Source organism: Somniosus microcephalus, chromosome 7 (assembly GCF_052327205.1).
Source record: "Somniosus microcephalus isolate GS21.2 chromosome 7, FLI_Smic_1.0, whole genome shotgun sequence".
Taxonomy (NCBI): domain Eukaryota; kingdom Metazoa; phylum Chordata; class Chondrichthyes; order Squaliformes; family Somniosidae; genus Somniosus; species Somniosus microcephalus.
The window spans coordinates 224,650,552-224,675,839 of NC_140993.1; the positions used below are offsets into that span (position 1 = coordinate 224,650,552).

The 25,288-nt window shown below is 51.4% G+C and overlaps 1 protein-coding gene across 2 annotated transcripts in view; it reads left to right on the top strand.

Annotated features, from left to right (window-relative positions):
- neto1l (neuropilin (NRP) and tolloid (TLL)-like 1, like) overlaps positions 1-25,288 on the top strand; it is a 437,965-nt gene that overhangs the window by 374,052 nt on the left and 38,625 nt on the right. For both annotated transcript variants that reach the window (XM_085993433.1, XM_085993432.1), the window contains exon 8: positions 19,841-19,954. In XM_085993433.1, the coding sequence (XP_085849559.1) occupies positions 19,841-19,954 (114 nt within the window). The remainder of the gene's footprint in view (positions 1-19,840; positions 19,955-25,288) is intronic.

The window sequence follows — 25,288 nt, forward strand, 5'->3', positions numbered from 1 at the left end:
ATTCCCTTTCACTTCGTACACCTTCCCCCTGTGTTTCTCCTCTTCCCCTTGTCCTGACTTGAAAGCTAGAGTCAGCTTCCTCAGCACACCCACCTCCATAATGTGGAGGTCCACTGGGTCAAACCATGACTCGGCCTTTGCCTTGATTCGCAGCAAACTGTTGGACACTACGGTCCTCAGCCAATGATTCCTGGGAGCCCCTCTTAAGTCTGCGCGTACTAGATCTCCTCCAGTGGCCCTCACGTAAGTCGGCCACAATTTATCTGCAAATGTATCTGGCGACTCGCCTGCCTGCTGCCTAGCCTGCTCTACCTTCAAGAACGGACTACTTTAGTGCCCTGGTGCTACCAAGATCTCATCTTTTAAGCCGTGCATGGTTCCTGCCCCTAACCTGGTGGCTGCCGACAAACTCTGATATAGCTTCCCATCTCGGGAGAACAGTACCAACTTCCAAATCTCCTCCTCTTTGCAGTTATTAATGCCCCCTGCCTGCTCTACATTGGTAAAATGAGCGGAGGCGTCTCCTCCCTGCTTTAATTTAGCCACTCTCGTCAACATTTCCTGTAGCTGAAGCAATGTAAATGGGAGCATATAATCGCTCTGCAACGGCGCCGGGCTACCACCCACTGGTGGCAGACCGAACTTCGGCTGTTGTAGGGAACACATCGGTCTCGGTGGTCCCGGTGCTTTGGGAGCCGGCCGATGCTTGCTATACGGGGGCCATCATCTGATCTTTACCTTCCATATCCCAGTCTTCCCCAACTTCTCCAGGCGCCATGAGACGAACCATCCCTCTGTCCCCGGATAGTTTTAAGGTCAACTTACGGATCTTTTCATTATACGGCCCGTGATCTGCCCCCTCATAACCCGGAGTTTGGGCTACTCGATATCTTTCACTACCTCGATATCTTTCAATTGTTTCTCCGCCTCTTCGGCTCTTTCTAGATTCCTTTCACTTTGTTCGCAGTGAGTCTGACACTGCCTCTTACCCTCTGTCACCTGACACTGTAAGTATTCGAGATTGTTCTGCACCCTCTCCTCCTTAATCTTTCTCTCCTGCCTTTCCTCACTTAAATGTTTCGTCAGTCGCTCTATGACGGCGTCCTTATCGCTTGCCTTGGTTTCTAGTTCCCTTTTCCCATCTTCCAGCTGTTTCACCTTTTCCCTGAGAATCGAGGTTTGCTTCTGTAGACACAGTAGCCAAATCGCCTTCTCTCTCACTCTTTTATGGTTACAACTAACTGCCCATTCTGCTGCTTTTTCCTGCGGATCCTCAGATTGTAACATTTCTCGTGCCCATGGCTCAGAAATGCTTAACTTGCTACATATATACGAAGCTACCTTAGCCTCCATAGACTTCCTACACTACTACTAACTGCCCACTCTGCCGCTTTCTCCTGCGGAGAGTACATCATTTCTTTTGCCCCTGGCTCAGAAATGTTTAATTTGGCTACTTTTGCCAACCTGAGACTACCTTAGCCTCCCTAGGATTTGTTGCCCTTACTTTGTGCCTTATTTTGTTCCACACCTCAAGAGTCCTGCCGCGGTCACCAAGATATGTAAGGTGTTTGGTTTCCTCATCCTTACAAGGGTTCTTTGACTCTGGGTTTTACAGGAACAAAATGGTAGACGACACAAAGGTTTAGGTTCAACCCAAAACTGTTAGTTTATTAAAACCAACAAAACACAGACAAAACCCTGTTGAGATTTGGCTGAAACTTACAATCACCCATACGGCTGGTCATTACCATTGTGGATTGTAGGCCTGGATCGGAAATGGCCTGTCCCCGTCCTTTATCTGACTGCAGCTGCCTACACAACGCAAACCCCTTTTAGAGTCAACTGATGCTTACAATCACCCATCCGGCTGGCCGTGGCTGATGTCGATTGCAGGCTGGGAGCTGGAGATGACCGTCTTCCCTTCCTTCTTACACCTGGTAGTTGCTGTAGTCAGAGCTAGCTTCCGAGAGAGAGAGAGAGCTGTGGTGTGGCTCCTTCTTACAGCTCTTCCGTCACGTCTTTTCGAGTCTGAGCCTTCCCCCCAACTCTTGTTTTCCAATACACACCTAGTAAGCCAAACCACAGGATTTGTACAGGGCTGAGGGATGGAAGATAATTCCGTATCTTGTCTCCCCCCCCCACCCCCAGTGATACATATTTAATGTGATTTAGTCTTACTGCTGATGTGTTTTGCCCAAGGTTAAAGTGTTTTCCATTGATGCCAGGAAGTCCATTGTTCCAGCGAAACTGGTATCGTTGTCTTATTCATTGAAGACCCATTGAAACCCATTAAAACATAGAGTCTCATTGTCCAAAGTTAAATCACCTATTCACCGTTAAATCACCTATCGAGATGCTCATTGTCCAAAGTAAATGTCTTTTCCAAAGTTAATTTAAAACTCACAGGTGTGTCTGTGCTTCTAGGTTTAACTGTATCATGCCCTTACCAATGGGCCAAACAGGCTTCCAGCATTTTGCTATTGAAATCTACATTATGTCGTGTCCACAAAAAGCAGGACAAATCCAATCCGGCTAATTACCGCCCCATCAGTCTACTCTCAATCATCAGCAAAGTGATGGAAGGTGTCATCGACAGTGCTATCATGTGGTACTTGCTCACTGATGCTCAGATTGGGTTCCGCTAAGACCACTCGACTCCTGCCCTCATTACAGCCTTGGTCCAAACATGGACAAAGGAGCTGAATTCCAGAGGTGAGGTGATAGTAACTGCCCTTGACATCAAGGCAGCATTTGACCGAGTGTGACATGAAGGAGCCCTAGTGAAACTGAAGTCAATGGGAATTGGGGGGAAAACTCTCCACTGGCTGGAGTCATACATAACACAAAGGAAGATGGTTGTGGTGGTTGAAGATCAATCATCCCAGCCCCAGGACATTGCTGCAGGAGTTCCTCAGGGCAATGTCCTAGGCCCAACCATCTTCAGCTGCTTCATCAATGACCTTTCCTCCAACATAAGGTCAGAAATGAGGATGTTCGCTGATGACTGCAGTGTTCAGTGTTCAGTTCCATTCGCAACTCCTCAGATAATGAAGCAGTCCATGCCCGCATGCAACAAGACCTGGGTGACATTCAGGCTTGGGCTGATAAGTGGCAGGTAACATTTGCACTACAGAAGTGCCAGGCAATGACTATCTGCAACAAGTGAGAGTCTAATCACCGCCCCTTGACATTCAATGGCATTACCATCACCGAAGTGGGGATGTTCGCTGATGATTGCACACTGTTCAGCACCATTCGAGACTCGTCAGATACTGACACAGTCCGTGTCCATATGCAGCAAGACCTGTACAACATTCAGACTTGGGCTGACAAGTGGCAAGTAACATTCGCACCACACAAGTGCCAGGCAATGACCATCTCTAACAAGTGAGACTCTAACCATCTCCCCTTGACATTCAATGGCATTACCATCGCTGAATCCCCCACTATCAACATCCTGGGGGTTACCATTGATCAGAAACTGAACTGGACCAGCCATATAAATACTGTGGCTACAAGAGCAGGCCAGGGGCTGGGAATTCTGCAGCGAGTGTCTCACCTCCTGACTCCCCAAAGCCTTTCTACCATCTACAAGGCACAAGTCAGGAGTGTGATGGAATACTCTCCACTTGCCTGCATGAGTGCAGCTCCCACAACACTCAAGAAGCTCGACACCATTCAGGATAAAGCAGCCCGCTTGATTGGCACTCCATCCACCACCTTCAACATTCACTCCCTCCACCACCGGCGCACTGTGGCTGCAGTGTGTACCATCTACAAGATGCACTGCAGCAACTCGCCAAAGCTCCTTCAACAGCACCTTCCAAACCCGCGACCTCTACCACTTAGAAAGACAAGGGCAGCAGACGCATGGGAACATCACCACCTACAAGTTCCCCTCCAAGCCACACACCATCCTGACTTGGACCTGTATTGCCGTTCCTTCACTGTCGCTGGGCCAAAATCCTGGAACTCCCTTCCTAACAGCATTGTGGGTGTACCTACACCATATGGACTGCAGCGGTTCAAGAAGGCGGCTCACCACCTTCTTCTCAAGGGCAATTAGGGATGGGCACTAAATGCAGGCCTAGCCAGCCAGCGACGCCCACATCCCATCAATGAATAAAATTTTTTTTTTTTAAAAGAATCCTCCACCATCAACATCCTGGGGGTCACCATTGACCAGAAACTTAAGTAGACCAGCCACATAAATACTGTGGCAACAAGAGCAGGTCAGAGACCAGGTATTCTACAGCGAGTGTCTCACTCCCTGACTCCCCAAAGACTTTCCACGATCTACAAAGCACAAGTCAGGAGTGTGATGGAATACTCTCCACTTGCCTGGATGAGTGCAGCTCCAACAACACTCAAGAAGCTCGACACCATCCAGGACAAAGCAGCCCGTTTGATTGGCACCCCATCCACCACCTTAAACATTGACTCCCTCCACCACTGACGTACCTTGGCTGCAGTGTGCACCACCTTTTTTTAAAAATTAGTTTATGGTATGTGGGCATCGCTGGCAAGGCCAGCATTTATTGCTCATCCCCAATTGCCCTTGAGAAGTTGGTGGTGAGCCGCTTTCTTGAACCGCTGCAGTCTGTGTGGTGAAGGTACTCCACAGTGCTGTTAGGTAGAGAGTTCCAGGAATTTGACGCAGCGACCATGAAGGATCGGCGATATACTTTTAAGTCAGGATGGTGTATGACTTGGAGGGGAACTTGGAGGTGGTGGTGTTCCCATGCATCTGCTGTCCTTGTCCTTCTAGGTGGAAGAGGCCGCGGCTTTGGGAGGTGCCAAAGAAGCCTTAGCGAGTTGCTGCAGTGCATTTGTAGATGGTACACACTGCAGCCACGGTAAGCCAGTGGTGGAGGGAGTGAATGTTTAAGGTGGTGGATGGGGTGCTTTGTCCTGGTTGGTGTCGAGCTTCTTGAGTGTTGTTGGAGCTGCACTCATCCAGGGAAGTGGAGAGTATTCCTGTAATGGCTGCAGCAGCACTTCCCTCTGCTCACTGCCTGAGGGCGGTTTTTGAGGCCTCGGTGCACTGCTGCCGTGCCTTCTGGGCCCCTCTCCTCACCTGTTTCTTGAGTAATTAATCTCATCAGAGTAATTAGGCTAGTTAATAGAGTTGTTTGGTTTTGTCCTTGTCTTGTCCCTCTTTTGGTAGGACCAATCAGAAATAAACAAATAAACTGTAACTAATAGAACTTTACATAAACGTTAATAAATCAAATTAGAATTTGGTTATCCAAATTAATTATGCACTCCAGTTCCCGCGGCGCCCACCGGTCACGGAAGTCCTCGAGCGTGCCGGCAGACAACGCGTGCTCCATCTCCAGGGCCACCCGGGCGCGAACATGGCCGCGGAAGAGAGGGAGGCAATCTGGCTGGACGACCCCCTCGACCGCCCGCTGCCTGGACCAATTGATGGCTTTCTTAGCCAGGCCCAGGAGCAGACCCACGAGGAGGTCCTCCAACCTGCCCGCTCCCCTCCGCACCGGGTGACCGTAGATCAAGAGCGTGGGACTGAAGTGCAACCAAAAATCGAGGAGCAGCCCCTTCAAATAATGGAAGAGAGGCTGCAACCTCTCACACTCCGTGTAAATGTGAAAAACGGACTCCTCCAGGCCGCAGAACAAACAGGCAGCCTGGGAGTCCGTGAACCTACTTAAAAATATATTGCACGGGATTGCTCCGTGCAACACCCTCCAGGCCAAGTCCCCAATAGAACAAGGGAGGACTCCCACATAGAGAGCCCTCCATTGGGGACCTCCGCCGGAAGGCAAGACGGCACACCACGACGTGTCCGGACGGTAGGCGAAGATGACAAAGTGGAAAGTGTGCAGGAGCAGCCCATACAGGAAACACCTCCGTGTGGAATGAAAAGGCACGGAGGGTATTTCCTCGAGACGGCTCAAGTTGTGAGGCGCCGGTTCCCGAGGGGGGTTTCGGGGCTGGGCGCCGATAAGGAATTCCATCCGAACGGGGGAAAGCTTGGACGGGATCGCCCCACGCGCTTGAGCCGACTCGATACACCTCGTGGCGACAGGGTGCAGCGTCGCTTTCATCGACTTGATGGCATTGACCACGAGCTGGACGTTGGCCCAAGACATGCGCCGCACCAACTCCTCCGGTGCCATCCAGCCCGCTCCTCCGCCATCGAGCAGGACCCCGACTCTGGTCACCTTGCCAGGCACAGCCCTGCCCTCCGCCAGCCACCCGAACCCATAGACGTGGAGGTGCGGATTCCTGAACAGCGGCTCCCGAAGGACAGCCGCCATTCCTGACGGGGGAGAGCTCCGCCTGGAAGCGACGTAGTTCCAGACCCATAGCAGTTCCTGGTAGAAGACAGGCAGCTCCCATAGGCTGGCACGCGTGCCGCCCACTTCCAAAAACAGGAGCTGCATGTCATAATTGAGGCCGTTCAGCTGGCGGAAAAAATACGTCGCCAGCGCACACCATCTCGGAGGATTCTCGACATACAGGTATCTCTGCAGCGTCTGAAGACGGAAAGTCGCAGCCTGGGTGCGGAGGCACACCAGCGCCTGACCGCCCTCCCTAAGCGGGAGACTCAGAACCGCGGCAGAGACCCAGTGCTTCCTTTTGTCCCAGAAGAACTCGACGAGCTTCTTCTGTGTCTCGGCAACAAACGCAGGGGGAGGGATCAAAGTGACGAACCGGTACCACAACATGGCGGCCACCAGTTGGTTTATGACCATCACTCGACCCCTGTAGGACAACACTCGGAGCAATCCTGTCCAGCGTTCTAAGCGAGTGGTGACTTTGGCCTCCAACTCTTGCCAGTTCGCCGGCCAGGCGTCCTCGGCAGGGCTAAGGTAGACTCCCAAGTGGAGGAGGTGCGTGGTGCTCCAGGCGAAGGGCCTGAACTCCTCCAGCAGGGAGTCCACCCGCCACTGACCCACCAGGAGTCCGGAACATTTCTCCCAGTTGATCTTGGCGGAGGATGCGTCCGAGTAAATCTACTGGCATTCCCGCATCCTCCGCAAGTCAGCGGGATCCATGACCATGAGGAGCACGTCATCGGCGTAAGCCGAGAGGACCACCTCCACGCCCGGCCCTTGCAGAGCCAGTCCCGTCAACCTCTTCCGCAAGAGGCGCAGGAAAGGCTCTACGCAAACGGCGTATAACTGGCCGGACATGGGGCATCCCTGACGCACCCACCTCCCGAAGCGAAGGGGCGCCGTCAAGGACCCGTTAACTTTAATCAGACACTCTGCGGCAGCGTACAGAAGTCGGATCCGGGCGACAAAATGCGTCCCGAACCCGAATGCGCGCAGAGTCCCGAAGAGATACTCGTGATCTACCCTGTCGAACGCCTTCTCCTGATCCAGGGAAAGGAAGGCGACCGACAGACCAGCCCTCTGGGAATGGTGGACCAGGTCCCGGACCAGATGGATGTTATCGTGGATGGTCCGGCCCGGGACTGTGTAGGACTGGTCGGGGTGGATCATGTGGGCCAGCACGGCGCCTAGGCGAGCAGACATGGCCCTGGCAAAAATTTTGTAGTCCGTGCTGAGGAGGGAGACCGAGCGCCAGTTCTTAAGGAGGCGGAGATCGCCCTTCTTAGGCAGCAGGACAATAACCGCCCTGCGCCAAGAGAGGGGCATCTCCCCGGTCGCCAAACTTTCCCCCAGGACCCACGCATAGTCGCCCCCCAAGACGTCCCAGAACGCCCTGTGGACCTCCATGGTCAGCCCGTCCAGCCCCGGGGACTTTCCCCTGGAGAGCTGGCGGAGGGCGCCGGTCAGCTCCTCCAGACTCAGAGGAGCGTCCAATTTTTCGGCGCCCTCCAGGCCGACCTTCGGCAGGTCCTCCCACAAAACTCTGCGCGCATCCTCACTGGACGGATCCGGAGAGAACAGAGCCCCGTAATAGGCGCGGGCCTCTGCGCTGATTCCCTCCGGATCCGAGACCAGAGATCCGTTGTCGGCCAGCAGCCCCAAGAGCTGCTTACAGACCCCCCGTCTTTTTTCCAGCGAGTAGAAGAAGGGGTAGCCGCGGTCCAGGTCCCGCAGGAACTGGATCCGCGACCTCACGTACGCGCCTCGGGACCCGACGAGCTGCAGGTCCTTCAGCGCGCCCTTCTTCTCTTCGTACACCTTCCGCAGGGCCGGGTCCTCGACGACTTGACTGAGACGGGACTCCAGGTCGAGCACCTCCTTCTCCAATCTCCCGACCCGGGCCTCCCGCCTCTTGATCGACCCCTTCGCGTACTCCTGACAGAAGAGACGGACATGAGCCTTGACCACGTCCCACCATAGCCTTAAGGAGGGGAAGCCCCCCCGCTTCCTTCTCCAGTCGGCCCAGAACCGACGAAACGAATCCTGGAACTGTGCGTCCTCCAGCAGCAGGTTGTTAAAATGCCAGTACGCGGACCCCCCCCCCCGCGCGTGCAGCGGAATGAGCTCCGCCCACACCAGGTGGTGGTCCATGCACGGCACCGGCCGCATGGAAGCCGCCGGAATGCAGGAGACGTACGCCCGGGAAATATAAAGGCGGTCGATTCTGGACCATCCTCCTCCAGACCTCACGCTAGTGAAGGCGCTGGAGTCGGGGTGGAGATGTCGCCAGACGTCCACCAAGTCGAAGGACCCGACCAGGTCCCTCAACTTCTCCATCACCGCCGGGCATCGCTGGGGGGCCGAACGGTCCCTCACCTCGAGGGTGCAGTTAAAATCCCCCCCGAGGATGACGCACTCGCCCGCGTCGATGGAGCCCAGGAGAGCGGACACTTCTTCAAAGAAGCGCACTTGCTGCACACCGGCCTGAGGGGCATACACATTCACTAGATGGAGCGGCACGCCCCCCAGGCGAACAGTGACCTGGAGCAAGCGGCCCGGCACGTGCTCCTTGACCCCCAAGATCTCCGGCTGAAAATGCGGGGCCAGCAAGATAGCCACCCCACTGGAAACGCTGGAGAGGTGACTCATGCTGACCCCTCCTTGTCACTCCAGGAGCCACGTGGCCTCGTCTCCCGGAACAGTGTGGGTTTCTTGCAGGAAGCGCATCGCATACTTCCCGTCCCGAAGGACCGAAAGGTTATTAAATCTGCGGCGAGCCTCCCTGCTGCCGTTGATGTTGAGGCTGGCTATGGTTATCTTCATCTCAGAAGCATAGTGCAACCTCTACCTACACCTAACGGGGGGAGGGAGCGCAGCCGCTAGTCGACCGCCACTCCCTCAGCAGCCCAGTGAGGAACGACCTGAGCCGACACAGCTCGAGCGGGCTCACGTCCGCGTCCACGCCCATGGTCTTGACGGCGGCATGGACTGACCCAATGAGCAGCGCCAGCTCCGACCACCTGGCGAGGGCCAGCCGGGTCTTGTTTTGATGACCCTGGCACACGGCCACAAAATCCCGGAGTTCCCTGACGGGAATGAGGGGAGACTCGGAGAGGGGCACGAGGTCATCCATCGCCTCGTCGGCGATGGAATCCAACTCGCCCTCCGGGCCCATCACCGAGTCCCCATCCTCCTCCGGGGGGTCGCCACCAGCGGCCGACCCATCCGTCGCGCAGTGCGCAGCGAACGGCTCGGCCGCATCGGCCGGCCCCGTCTCCGCCCAGATCCCAACCCCAGGATCGGTGCCAGAGGATTCCTCCCTGGGCTCCTCCGGGGGCGCCGGGCCAGAAGACGGCGGCGGTTCGGAGTCCCCCTCCGCCCCAGACGCCAGAACGCCCGGAGAAATCGGGGAGAAAACAAATTGAAGTTTATCCAGGACATCCGGCGCCAGAGGCACAGTCAGGGGCCTTCCTCCTCCTCGCCACCAGTCTCCGACCCAGCGGATGGGGTGTCCTGGACTAAAATTTCAGCCAGGTCGAGCAGCCACTGGGAAATGTCCGGGTCGCATTGGGCGAGCTCAGTTTCTTCCAGCTCGCCCGACCCAGACCCCAGGCCGCCCGACCCGGCGAGGGGTAACGGCACCGAAAGATTATCAATTTCTGCCACGGGTTGATCCGCGACCCCCGCCACGGGCAGGGTCTCGTCCCCATCCCTGGGAGGCACGTGCTGGACAGACACATCTGCCTCAGCCTCCCGAGGGACAGGCGACCCTTGCCAATCGCTGGTGATGGTGACAGCGGGGGGGGGTGCAGTACCCGCGGCGGGCGACGACTCCCCCTCCTCGGAGGGACCTTCCTCCTCCCGGTCCTCCTCCTCTTCCAGGGGGTTGCGCCTTCTTTTTAACGTGGAGGGTGCGAGGGAGACCTCCATGTCTGCAGGGGCCCCCTCCTCTGCTCCCTCCAGCGGAGCAGGTTTGTCGGGTCCCTCGGGCCCGAGCCCGGCCACAGGTATTAACGTTTCCGCCTCGGCGGTCGCGACCACAGGCTCGGGCACGAGCTCCCTCCCACCCTCGTCTGCCCCAACCAACTCCGAGTTGAGCGCGGGTGTCAGGGGCACCAGGTTCAAGGGCTCACCTCCCCGGGGGGACCCACCCTAAGGTGTTTGGCTTTCCCCCGCGCCTTCCTTCCGCCCGGACGCACTCCCTCCCCCCCGCCGGAGGCCTTGATGGCATCGGCCTCCGACGACGACCGCGCATCGGTTATTTGGGGGGCGCGGTCAGACCCGGGTAGAGGAGCAGCAGCAGCGCCCGCCTTGGCTGCACCAGACGATCCGGCGGCCTTGGAGGCGGGGCAGTTTTTCCGGATGTGCCCCACCTCCTTGCAGGCATGGCACCGCACACCGTCCGCCGTCCAAAAGACGCGATAGGCGGTCCCCTCATGGAGGACGACAAATGCCCCGTCGGTGTCCTCCTCCCGCGCCAGCTGAATAAAGACCTGGCGCCGGAAGGAGAAGACATGCCGAAGGCTGGCTTCCCGGCAGCCGAGCGGGATAGGTGCAATCCCCGACCTCACCTCCCCAAGTTGGCGCAAGTGGGGGAGGAGGAGCTCAACAGGAATATAGGGTGGGACATTGGAAATAACAATCCTCCGCGCGGTGGCCTCAAGAGGATCCACCGGCAGGAAGGTCCCGCCCATGGTGAGCCCCTTGGTGACGGCCAGGGACACCGCCCGCTCCGACCCCAGGTAGAACACAGCCTTCCCGTACATTTTCGAGGCAGCGAGGATGGCTGAAGGGCTGACAACCCCAGCCATGGCCTTTACGCACGCCTCAATTCTCATTGTGGGGTGGGTGTAGCTCTTCACCCCAAGCTTTTTAGTTATTAAGGAGAAAGGTGACAGGGTGGCAGAAGCAGCGGGAGCAGCCGTGGCTGTGGCTGCCACTGCCGCATATGACCTAGCCGGCCCCGCCACTGGCGAAGAAGTAGACGCCATTATGGGGTGGTTTTTATAAAGGGCTACACCCACCCCAAGTCACAGGCCTTGAGATGTTGAAGATGGCCTCCGGTTTTTTTTTTAAAGTCCTCCCTTGAGCAGAGGGAGCTGTTAAATTAAAGGCCCACCTCTCCCCTTATTGATTAGAATTGGGAGAGGGGCCTTCTCCCCTCTGCTCAAGTGGCAATAAATTAAAAGTTGGAAAAGAGGTGCCTCTTGAGAGAGACAAAGAGAGAGACAAAGAGAAAGAGAGAGGGGGGTGGGAAGGAGGGAGGCCGCAAAGGCAGGGGCGCCACTCAGGATGGTAGGTGGGTGGGTGTCGGCAGGGGTGCACTCCCCGATGGAAAAAATAAAATCTCTGAAAGGTGTTCTTCTGGCAGGGGGAGAAGATGTCTTCGCCTGGGAAAGCTGGAGAATGCCCAGGCTCAGCCCTGCACCAGGTCTTAATGATGTATTAATGATTTAAAGGCTTCACCTAGGCAGCTCCAGCTGTCCCAGGCCAGGCAATAGAAGGGGTGCTTATTAGTGGTGTGTGTGGCCTAGTATTCTACAAGGCCCACACACACACACACAGACACCCCTTGGTGTTCCGGCCAGTCTTCTTTCCTCCCCCCACCTACAATACAAAGTCTTTTGGGGAATGCACCAAATGACACCCACCTGCAGATGTTCAGCAGAAGAAGTTGCTCCTTCCCTCCTTCCAAGCAGTTGGTGTCGATGCTGTTTCTCTCCCCTCTCTCCCTCTCCTGGAATGGAGGCCAATTTGGGGAGGCAGTGGTGGAAAGGCCTCTCCTCTTGTAGATGTTGGCCTCCTTTTTCCCTCTCCTCTTCTCTCTCCAGGCACCTCAGTTGTAGCTGTTGCTGGTAGATGGTAGTGGTGGTCTGGGGTTTCTCCTTCTCCTCCACTCCCTGGTCAAGGAGACCACCACTTTCCACTCTCCTTAGGATGAACCAGCAGCACAGAGAGCAAGGCAGAGAATGAGTAAAGCTGTGAGGTTTGTCCTTGTCTTGTCCTCTGTGCCTCTGGCCTCACCTGTTTGTTGTTAAAGTATTTGTCTCCTGTCTCATTTGAATAATTATGTCACGTGACCACTCTGGCCTGTATTTAAGCTTCCTGTTTCCTGTCCTCTTTGCTCAGTGCTGGGTTCGCCTGCCTGCTAGTAACAGCTCTTGCTGTGTCTCTGGCGTTCTCGAGTTTCTCTGTGTTTTCGAGTCTCAAGTGAATCTCCTTTCGAGTGTTACTATGTCTCTGTGTTTTCGAGTATCAAGTGAAGCATCTTTCGAGTTCTACCCGGTCTCGAGTCCTTGGATAGGTTTCCTGCACTTGGGTCTACTACCGAAACCCTAGCAAAACGGCCCCGTGAATGCACGGCCCCGTGACAATTCCATCACACTCCTTACTTGTGTCTTGTAGATGGTAGAAAGGCTTTGGGGAGTCAGGAGGTGAGACACTCGCCGCAGAATACCTAGCCTTTGACCTGCTCTTGTTGCCACAAGATGCACTGCAGCAACTCACCAAGGCTTCTTTGGCAGCACCTCTCAAACATGTGACGTCTTCCACCTAGAAGGACAAGGGCAGCAGGCGCATGGGAGCACCACCACCTCCAAGAACCCCTCCAATCACACACCATCCTGACTTGGAAATATATCGCCAATACTTCGTCGTCACTGGGTCAAAATCCTGGAACTCCCTACCTAACAGCACTGTGGGAGTACCTTCACCACAAGGACTGCAGTGGTTCAAGAAGGCAGCTCACCACCACCTTCTCAAGGGCAACTAGGGATGGGGAATAAATGCTGGCCTTGCCAGCGACACCCACATCCCATAAAAACGAATTTAAAAAAAACTGCAGCATAATCAGGCACTGAGCCAAAGAAGGAGACATTAGGATAGTTGACCTAAAGCTTGGTCAAAGAGCTAGGTTTTAAGACAGTTTTAAAGGAGTTGAGAGAGGTGGAGAGGTTTAGGGGAGGAATTCCAGAGCTTAGGTGGTGGGGTGATGGAAATGAGGGATGGACAAGAGGCCAGATTTGGAGGAACGCAGAGTTTTCGGAGGATTTTAGACAGTGTTCCCTCTCGGCTGTGCAGTGATGGGCAAGGTCCCCAGCTTTTCCATTGTAAATACCACGCATGCACAGAAATTGAAAGGGACCACGCATTAAAACCAACAGGCCATGCAGAACAAAGCTCAACTTACAGTGAACGTTGGTTGTAGGGCTGGAGGAGGTTACAGAGACAGGGAGGGGCGAGGCCACGGAGGGATTTGAACACTAGGATGAGAATTTTAAATTTGATGCATTAGTGGACCAGGAGCCAATGTAGTTCGTGAATAAAGGGTTCATGGGTGAATGGGACTTGAAATGAGTAAGAATATGTGCAGCAGAGTTTTGGATGACCTCAAGTTCATGGAGGGTGAAAACTGGGAGGCCGGCCAGAAGAATATTGAAATAGTCGCGTCTAGAGGTAACAAAGGCATGGATGAGGGTTTCAACTGCGAATGGGCTGAGGCAGGGGCAGAGATGGGTGATATTCCAGAGGTGGAAGGAGGTGGCCTTGGTGATGGAGAGGATATGGGGTCGGAAGCTCAGCTGAGGGTCAAATAGGAGACCAAGGTTGCAAACAATCTGGTTTAGCCTGAGACAGTTGCCAGGGAGGTGGGTGGAAAGTGGCTACAGAACGATAATAACTTGCATTTATATAGCATCTTATCACTGTAGTGCCCGAGGATCAATAATACCCAGACTGCAGGAGAACAATGAAACAGGTATTTACTGAACAGAGAGTAATTCAAGACTGAAGTACAGAAGCCTGCTATGGCTTATACAGGGGTGGTCACTGCCGGTGCTGCAGTATAGAATCAGTTCTTCTCTTAAAGGTACATACACAACAATTCCTCCCCTTTTAGATAAACAGTACATAACATTCATTTAACAACTAAATAATAACTAATTACAATTACAATTTTCTCTGTACTATATACATCAACTGAAGTAATCATTTATAAGTTCAGTCTTTGAGGAGGCTTCCTGATCCTGATTGGATAACGCCTTTCTCGAGTATCCTGTTCTTGCGGCGGAGTTGATTCTTGCGCATTGTCATTGGTTGGTTCATCAGCTTCCAATACCACTGCTTCTGAGGTAGACGCAATCTGTACTTCGGGCTGATTACCAGGTGCACCTGCTCGTGGTATGGGTTTGGCTTGTTCCTGTGACTCGAGAATCTGGTCAGCATGGCGTCTCACGATGCTCTCTCCAACGTCCACTGTGTACATGAGTGGTCCCTGCTGTGTGCATATCGTTCCTGGCTGCCATTTTTCTGTTCAGTAGTCGCGGGCCAAGACTGGTTGCCCTATCTTGAAGCTCCTGGTTGGCTTCTCATTTATGTGCTGGAATTGCTTATCCTCAACATCTCATCTTATGTTTGGTTTGAGCAAATCCAGGCGACATCTTAGCCTTCGGTTGAAGAACATTATGGCTGGAGTTTGGTTGGTGACTGCATGTGTCGCATTCCGGTAAGCAAACAAGAGATTATCCACCTTGTGTTGTAGTGGTATGTCGTCATATGCATTGCCTTTATTGCCTTTTTAAAGGTCTGAACAAACCTCTCAGCCAATCCATTTGTGGCTGGATGATATGGGGCAGATGTGTAATATTTCACCCCATTATTCCTCAGAAACCTCCAGAAATCCTCGGAAACAAACTGTGGCCCATTGTCAGAGCAAATCTGTTCTGGCAAGCCATTCCTGGCGAAGATGGTCCGTAGGACTGCAATAGTTTTCTCCGTGGTGGTGGAGGACATTTTGATGACTTCTGGCCATTTTGAATGGGCGTCCACAGCAATTAGGAACATTGAGTCCATAAATGGACCAGCAAAATCAATGTGTACCTGTTGCCATGGAGATGAGGGCCACTCCCATGGATGTAGCGGGGCCTGTGGTGGAGCGTTTTGGACCTTCTGGCATCCTTTGCATCTCTTGGTCATATCCTTGATTGATGTATCAATTCCCGGCCACCACACAAACGCCCTGGCTAGGCTCTTCATTTTTACCCCTCCCAGATGACCCTCATAAAGCTCATTGAGCACTCTATCTCTCAACTTGGGTGGAATTACCACTCGGGATCCACACATCAAGGTCTCCCGGCACACTGACAGCTGTTCTCTCCTTGGCGAGAATGCTGGCAACAGTGAGTCGCCATGTGCTGGCCATCCCTTCACCGTCAAATCATAGACTCGAGAGAGTGTCGGGTCATTTCGGGTTTCCTTCTCTATACTTGAGTTTGTAACAGGTAGACATTCGACTATGGTCGCATGGAATATCTCAACAGTGTCCACTGCAGGTGCTTCCTCTACCGTAGGCAACGGTAGGTGCGACAGCCCATCAGCAGTTCCATGCTGTTTCGTACCCTTGTACTCTATGTCGTACTGATGTGCCCCTAGAAAAAGTGACCATCTTTGCAGCCGTTGCGCCGTCATCACTGGAACGCCCTTCTTCAGGTTAAAAATGGAGACCAGGGGCTGATAATCAGTCAGTAGGGTGAATTTCTGCCTGTGCAGATAGTGATTGAACTTCTTCACCCCCCACACCAGGCTGAGGGCCTCCCTGTCAATCTGGGTGTAGTTACGCTCGGCTGAGGTTAACGAGCGCGACGCAAAGGCTATTGGCCTCTCTGAACCGTCAAGGAATTTGTGTGACAGCACGGCTCCGATGCCGTAGGGAGATGCATCACATGCTCACCGAATCGGTAGTGTTGGATTGTAGTGGGCCAATACTTCTTTTGAAGTGATTAGGCATTTACATTTCTGAAAGGCACGCTTACACACATCACTCCATTTCCATGTTACTCCAGTTTGCAGTAGGGCGTTCAGTGGGTGCAGAATTGTAGATAAATTCGGCAAGAACTTATGGTAGTAGTTCACCAACCCGAGGAACGACCTCAGTTGCGACACATTTTCCGGTGCTGGAGCCTTGACTACAGCCTCAATCTTGTCCGGCGACTTATGCAACCCTTCCTCATCAATCATGTGGCCACAATACGAGATTTGTCTCCTGAAGAACTCGCATTTGGGGCGGTTGGCTTGTAGCCCATATTCCTGTAATCTCGTGAGCGCCTGCTCCAGGTTGGCAAGGTGTTCACTGTCATTTTCGCCCGTAACCAGGATGTCGTCCAAATAACACTGGGTCCCCGGGATCCCTTGCAGGACTTGTTCCATCACCCTCTGCCAAATAGCCGGGGCTGATTCTACCCCGAATACCAGTCGATTGTACTGGAAAAGGCCTTTGTGAGTGTTTATCGTGAGGTATTTCCTAGATGCTTCTTCCACCTCCATTTGTAGATACGCTTGGGCCAGATCAATCTTTGTAAAGCGTTTCCCTCCAGATAGTGAGGCGAAAATATCTTCTATCCGTGGAAGTGGATATTGTACTGTGTGCAGGACTGGGTTCACAGTTACCTTGAAGTCCCCACAGAGGCGAACCTTCTTCGGTTCCCCAGGCATGCTGCTCAATGATTTCTTCATTACAGGAACGATGGGTGTGGCCCACTCGCCCCAGTCCACCTTGGACAGCACACCCGAACGCTCCAGACTCTCCAGCTCTGCTTCAACGGCTGGACGGATCGCGTAAGGTAACGGTCTTGCCTTAAAAAATTTTGGGTTTGCGTTATCTTTGATTTTTATCATTGCCGTTACTCCTTTTAGAGTCCCAAGTCCTTGTTGGAACACCTCTTTTGCGTCAGTTAGAATTTTTGACAGTCGTCCAGGTGTGACGTCATCATCCATTTTACCAGTCACAGTTAGCGCCTGAATGGAATGCCAATCCAATTGTATTTTTTGGATCCATTCACGTCCCAATAGTGGTGGTCCTCCATCCGGTAGTATATATAGGTACATTTTCTGTGTTTCCCTGCCGTTGTATTCAACTGGCACCCTTATTTTTCCTCTTGGGTAGACTTTTTGCCCCGTGTATGTCTTCAATACAATGGATGTGTCCTTCAAGGGTATGTGTGGGAATAGCCGCTCATAGTCTCGTCGATTCATGACAGTTAGGGCTGATCCTGTGTCCAATTCCATCTTTACTGGAGACCCTGCTATCATGAGGGAGACCCAAATGATTCGGTGATCCTCCTTTGCGATCACGTTGTGTAACTTTAGACAACTTAGTCTCCTGCTCCCGGAGTTATTATCACTCTCCTGATCTTCCGAACTACTGTCTGTCATTTTTTTTACTTTCTTGTACCTTTCCTTAGTAGTTCTTGTAGTGTTGGTTTTCTTTCCCGACCTGCAGACTCTTGCTATATGTCCCATTTTCCCACATTGCCTGCATATTTTGTCCTTAAACCAACAGTCCTTCTGATCATGGGTGTTCTGCCGCAGCGATAGCACTTTTCTGCTCCATACGCCATTTCGTTAGCACTGTATTCTTGTGGTTTCTGTTGTATTTCCGCAGCTCCCCGTGCTGCTGCTTCGTAGGACACTGCCACACTGAAAGCCTGTTCTAGCGTCAGGTCCTTTTCCGAAAGTAGTCGTTCCTGGGTTCCTTCACTCTGGAGCCTGCAGACAAACTTATCCCGTAAGGTGTCTGCCAGTCCTGCTCCAAACTGGCAGTGCTTCGATAACTTGCGTAGTTCCGTAAGATAGTCAGCATTGTTCTCATCTTTGTGCTGGTTTCTTTTATGGAACTTGAATCTTTCTGCTTTCAGCAGCGGTGTAGGGTTTAGGTGTTCCTGTAAGATATTAACAATCTCTTCAAAACTTTTCTCCATTGGTTTAGCTGGGGTAATTATATTCCGCAATAGGCCGTACGTTCTCGCGCCCATCAAATTTAATATAACCGACGCCTTCTTTCCATTGGCCACCTCATTGGCATTGCAGTACACTTCAATTCTTTCCACATACGTGGTCCAGTCTTCTACCTCGTTGTTGAAAGCAGTGATACTGCCACTCTTCGGCATCTTGGGTGATTTAAAATTGCGCCTCCCGCGCTTTTTCTTCTTCCCCAATGTAATAAAATGGTGCCTCCCGCGCTTTTCCTTCTTCCCCAATGGAATAAAATGGCGCCTCCCGTGCTTTTCCTTCTTCCCCTTGCTGCTACACTGCTCCTAGCGTTCTACAGGGTAATGGCGGCGACCCACGGCTTCGGCGCGTCTCACTTTTCCTTCCCCGTGTTCTATCCTCTCCACGCTGCCCTGTTCTTGAGCACCGACCGCGCCCTGTGCTCTCCAGCCTCTCTCTCTCTCTTCCTCCCGACGACGCTGCACAGCCCCTTTGCAGAGCCGCTCGATCGAGTCTGAGCCCGCCACAGTCCGGAAGGGTCAGTGCACTACCTGCTACCAGCACGACTTGCTGGAACCCCTCGACTGGGGAGCCAGGCCCAGCTTTCCACAGCCTCCCCTGCAACTCTCCGATGGATCCCTGGGCGGTTGCCCGCGGTCGACGCCCGCCATTCTGACTTCGACCTCCAAGAAGCTTCTCTTCAGGGAAAAGATCCCTGTGAGGTGATGCAGTACTGCAGGTGAGTACAAACCTGCCCGTCGCCAGTGTAGTGTCCGAGGATCAATAATACTCAGACTGCAGGAGAACAATGAAACAGGTATTTACTGAACTGAGAGTAATTCAAGACTGAAGTACAGAAGCCTGCTATGGCTTTATATACAGGGGTGGTCACTGCCGGTACTGCAGTATAGAATCAGTTCTTCTCTTAAAGGTATATACACAACAATCACGTCTTCAGGGCATCATAAAATCCTTCATGTAAAATCAATTTTGAAGTATTGTCGCTGTTATGATGTTAAACATGGCAGCTAATTTGTACAAAGCAAAATCTCACAAGCAATAAATCAGATGAAAGACCTATCTGTTTTTGGTGATGAGAGAGAAATGTTGGAACATTTGCACAACTCTCTGGTCCTCTTTGAATAGTGTCACGGGATCTTTTACATCCACCTGGAGAGTTTGACAGCCTGTACATAGATGCAGCGGCATAACAATTATTGTTTCATATTTGTAACATGCAAGGTAAATGATTTTGCTCTCATAGAAGAGATATTGGGATTTATTCAATTTTTTAACTTAACCTTGCATTTTGATTTGTCATTATAAAATTGTTTTTGTGGTATATTTGAAAAGAAGTGTGCCCAAGGAAACAAATGTGCTGTGCTATGACTAGTTTAAAAGACTTAGATTTACAGGCTTTCAGACAGTGTTGCAGCATTAAATTATTAATATTATTGAAAAAATGTTTTTGAAACCGGTTTGAGTCCTTTGTTTCCAAAGGGACACTCGATCTGGTCTGTCTGTCGCTTTTGGTACAGAACGTTATGAACACCTTGTCCAGCAGACATGAAAGGATAAACTCAAAATGGAGAATCCACCCCATCGCAGTGGTCATAACAGGGCATATAAACGGTGGCCAATTTGCAATCAGGGGGAGGGCAATGGGGCAAAGTAAGTTTCAGCCTGCAGCCAGAGAGGGATTTGGTGGTTGAAAGTGTCTCACTACCTATAGATGCTTTTGAACTTACTTGTGTTTCTGCCTGTTTCTTTTCCAGCCCCCTGTGAAGCTAACGCTTTCTTTTGTCACAGCAACATGTGCATCAATGACACATTGGTCTGCAATGGCGTGCAAAACTGCGTGTATCCCTGGGATGAAAATCACTGCAAAGGTAATAGCCTCTTCCCTTTCCCTTATGAAGAAATTGTCCAACTAAAACATGTGGATTTTTTTTTTCCTTTTCAACTTGCCCCGCCTTCAAGCAAGATGTGCACTTTTAAAGGACAGTGTGATGTACAAATGTAATGAATAATTTGGTTAAGTGCAAGCTGTGTTTAAAATATATATATATATAATTAGCTCAACCAGCATTGGCTACATGAGATCCATTTTGGGTTATGCTGTGCTTTTTCCAATGGTAGCACTGTTTGAGTTACCGTTGAGCAGGGAAATCTGCTGATCAGCTGACAATAGAGGGCTTATAGTAGTACAATTTGTTGTAGACACATATGAAAAAGTCTGAATTATTCACATAATTTAATTAAAAAGCAGACAGTGGTTCTGGATCTGTAGAACAAAGTGCCATGTTTCCTTGATTGATTGGCAGAGACATATAAATTGATTTGCATCTCCACAGACAGATTTGTGTTACTCTCTGATTGTATTGTGTGAATTCTGTCTAGTTCCACACTGTATTTATTGTTGTGTATATCTGCAGCTTTGTCAAGGTTATCGGAAAACTGAATTGGAAAGTAAGTGCAACGTGGTTTGACCTGTAAGAGGTTAGAAGTCGGACTCTGAAACAGTACTGGGGTCTTTCAAAAAGTGAATGCTTGAATTGTACAAGGCAGTTTAGAAACATGTCCCGTTCAGGCTCAATGAAGATTGGAGCAGGAGAGGACAAAAAATTTCCTGCATTTCCCATTTGAAAACAGAACTTTTATCAGAGTTTTTTGTGGGGAATCCTCTTTAATCCCGTCCAAAATTGAAATTGGGCGGGAATGTGGCAGAGAATGAGGGAAAATTCAGGTATTTAGGCCGACCACTGCCTGACTGGCTCAACAAAGAATTCCTACCCCCTCCATTTCTGCCAGCACTGCCACTGGTTGATCCTACCCTGTCTGCTGCATGGTGGCGAGAGAGCGGGAAACAGAGGTCCCCCCCCGTCCCCCGCCCCCTGCCCCCGTCTGCCTTACTTACCATCACTCCCCAGGGCCGCCATATGGAAGGTGTCCTAAGGGTCCAGGAAGAGATGATAAAGGCTTTGCTGTCTGCCTGTGGAGGGAGAGCACAATGTAGTGGTGTCCTATTCACCCAGTCAGCCCCGAACATTTACCAGCTGAGGGTTCAAAGCCTTCAGTTGGACAGCCGATCTGACCTTTGGGTCACTTCTGCTCCTTTAATGTGTCTCACCAACACACATGGTGATGCAGTGGCATCTCAGTCCAGAGCTTTCTACCCTCACACTGATGGGCTCCCACGTAGTGGCAAGAAACTCGCCAGGAGTCTGCCGCACATTCTGAGCAACATTCCAAAACAATGAAATGGGTTGAGTTTCAACTTTTATGATCTTTCTTTTTACCTATTAGATTTACTATAGCAGGTATTTAAATGAACTGTTCTGCCCTGTGACATTCTAATTTACATAATTTTAATGTAGGTTTATTCTTAATGTTATGTATAAACTCATCCCACACGTGCAAACTTCAGATTTATACCAAGTGTGTTAGTTCATAACTTGAAAGCAGTACTGTAGTGTATGTGCCTTTAAGTCAGAACTACTTTTACAGCTCCTGTATACTGTAGTACCGGCAGTGACCACACCGGTATATAAGCTTTGCGCATGCCTCTGTACCCCCAGTCTAGAAACTACCCTCCTCCAGTAAAGACCTGTTATTTGTTAATGTACAGCATCCGTGTGATTATTTATCCACTGAACCACGGATCCAACAGTGGCAACGAGTGTCGATTCGAATCTACCTGCAAAAAAAAAAAAAATAGTCGAGGCCAGGAACACGGGCGTCGACCACGAGCAACTGCCCAGCAGTCAGGCAGAGATCCAACTTCGCAGGGGAGGCTGTGGAGAGCCGGGCTTGGTTCCCCAGCCACAATGAGCAGTAAGAGACCGACGATCGGTCCAGCGCAGACCCTTCCCAAGCAGCGGCGGCTGGAGCCGACCGACGGCGGAGAGAAAGCCAAGCAGCGTCGACGGGGTAAGACAGAGGGTGAAGAGCGCAGGGCGCAGCCGGGGGTTGAACACCGAGCGACGTCAAAAAAATAAAATAAAACAAGCCGGAGAGAGAGAGGGTAAGAAACAGTCGGGTTCTAGACTGAGCGGTGTCGAAAAATATAAAAAGAAGAACGCGCAAAGCACAGCCAGTGCTCACGGGCTGAACAGGGTCCGCGGGGCGAAGAAAGGGGAGATGCCATTGAGCCGCAGAGAAGAAGGAAGAGCGCGGGAGATGCCATTGAGCCGCGGAGAAGAAGGAAGAGCGTGGGAGGCACCATTTTTAGAAGCCGCAGCGGAGAAGAAGGGCGAGCACGGGAAGGAAGGAAAGTGCGGGAGATGCCATTTTGTGCCAGCGGAGAAGAAGGGGAAGCGCGGGAGGTGCCATTTGTGATAGTTAACTCACACCCAAGGATGCCGAAGAGTGGCAGTATCTCTACGTTCGACAATGAAGTCGAAGATGGGGCGACATATGTGGAACGTATTGAGGTGTACTGCAGGGCGAATGAAGTGCCAGATGCTAATAAAGCACTGGTTCTGTTAAATTCCATGGGTGCAAAAACTTATGGGTTATTGCAAAATCTAATAACCCCAGAGAAGCCGGTAAACAAGAATTTTGAAAGCATAGTAGGAATCCTACAGGACCACTTAAACCCCACACCGCTGCTGATAGCAGAACGATTTAAGTTCCATAAAAGGAACCAATACAAAGACGAAAGCAATGCTGAGTGCCTAACGGAACTGCGCAAGCTATCGAAACACTGCCAGTTTGGAGCGGGACTAGCAGACACGTTAAGGGACAAGTTTGTGTGTGGGCTTCAATGTGAAGGAACCCAGAAACAGCTTCTATCAGAAAAGGACCTTACGCTGGACAAAGCTTTCAGTATGGCAGTATCACACGAAGCAGCCGCAAGGGGCGCTGCAGAGATACAACGGAGACCGCAAGAATATGGCACCAATGAAATGTCCTATGGAACAGGGAAGTGCTATCGCTGCGGCAGAACAACACATGACCAGAAAGATTGTTGGTTCAAGGACCAAGTGTGCAGACAGTGTGGGAAAGCAGGACACATAGCAAGAGTCTGCAGGTCTGGGAAGAAAACCAACAGTAAGAAATCTCCACAGGAGAAGTACAAAAAGGTACACCAGGTGATGGACAGTGGTTCAGACGAACAGAAAAGTGACACAGACTCTGGAAGCAAGGAGCTGGGTTGTCTGAAACTACATAAGGTAACCGAAATGGAGGATCACCAGACTATCTGGGTTACACTCAAGATAGACGGAGTCCAAGTGGAAATGGAATTGGACACAGGGCCAGCTCTAACAGTCATAAATCAAAGAGACTACAAGCGGCTATTTTCACACATACCCTTGAAAGCTACAGAGATTGTCTTGAAAACGTATACGGGGCAAAAAGTCTGCCACAAAGGAAAAATAAGGGTGAAAGTGACATATAAAGGCCAGGAAATACCTAAAATGGATATATATGTATTGCCAAATGGAGGACCACCACTGCTAGGACGCGAATGGATCCGGAAGATACAATTAGATTGGCATTCCATACAGGCACTGAAGGTTGAGGCCAAAAAGGATGACGACGTCACACCTGGACGACTGTCAAAAATGCTAACTGACACAAAAGAAGTGTTCCAGGAGGGACGAGGAACACTAAAAGGAATAACAGCAACGATTAAAATAGAGGAAAATGCAAGCCCAAAGTTTCTGAAGGCCAGACCAGTGCCTTATGCGATCAGACCAGCTGTTGAAGCAGAGCTGGAAGGGTTGGAACGTTCAGGAGTACTGTCCAAAGTGGACTGGAGCGAGTGGGCTACACCCATCGTTCCTGTAATGAAGAGGTCGTTGAGTAATACGCCTGGGGAACCAAAGAAGGTCCGCATCTGTGGGGATTTTAAGGTGACAGTGAACCCAGTCCTTCACACGGTGCAATATCCGCTTCCACGAATTGAGGATATTTTCGCCTCGCTATCTGGAGGTAAACGCTTCACCAAAATTGATCTAGCCCAGGCATACTTGCAAATAGAGGTAGAAGAAGCTTCGAAACATTACCTTACGATCAACACTCATAAAGGTCTCTATCAATACAACCGGCTGGTGTTTGGAGTAGCCTCGGCTCCGGCTATCTGGCAAAGGGCGATGGATCAGGTCCTGCAAGGGATTCCAGGGACCCAGTGTTATTTGGACGACATCTTGGTCACGGGCGAAAATGACGGTGATCACCTCGCCAACTTGGAGAAGGTGCTCACCAGATTAAAGGAGTATGGGCTACGAGCTAATCGCCACAAGTGCAAGTTTTTCCAGAAACAGATCTCGTATTGTGGCCACGTCATCGATGAAGAGGGGTTACATAAGTCCCCTGACAAGATTGAGGCAGTAGTCAAGGCTCCAGCACCAGAAAATGTTTCACAAGTGAGGTCGTTCCTCGGGCTGGTAAACTACTACCACAAGTTCTTACCAAATTTGTCTACGGTATTACACCTGCTGAACACCCTACTGCAAACAGGGGTACCATGGAAGTGGGATGACGAACGTAGATGAGGTTTCTAGAAGTGTAAAGAATTGATCACATCAAAAGAGGTGTTGGCCCATTTCAACCCAGCACTACCAATTCGTTTGGCATGTGATGCATCACCCTACGGTTTTGGAGCGGTGCTGTCGCACAAATTCCCAGACAGGTTGGAGAGGCCAGTAGCCTTTGCGTCTCGGTCACTAACCTCAGCCGAGCGCAACTACACCCAGATTGACATGGAGGCCCTCAGCCTAGTATGGGGAATAACAAAATTCAACCACTATCTGCATGGGCAGAAGTTCACCTTGCTGACTGACCACCAACCACTTGTCTCCATCTTTAATCCTAAGAAGGGCGTTCCAGTGATGACTGCACAACGGTTACAAAGATGGTCCCTGTTTCTAGGGGCGAATCAATATGAAATTGAATATAATGGCACGAAACAGCATGGAAACGCTGATGGGCTATCGCGCCTGCCACTGCCTACTGTGGAGGAAGCACCAGCAGTGGACCCTATCGAGATATTTTATTAGTCAATAATTGAACGATTGGCAGTAACAAACGCGGATATAGAGAAGGAGACCCGCAATGATCCGACGCTGTCACGGGTATATAAATTGACGGTGAGGGAATGGCCAATACATGGTGACTCACTGTTGCCAGCATTCTCATCCAGAAGAGAACAGCTGTCAGTATGCCAGGGGACAGTGATGTGTGGATCCAGAGTGGTGATTCCACCCAAGTTAAGGGAG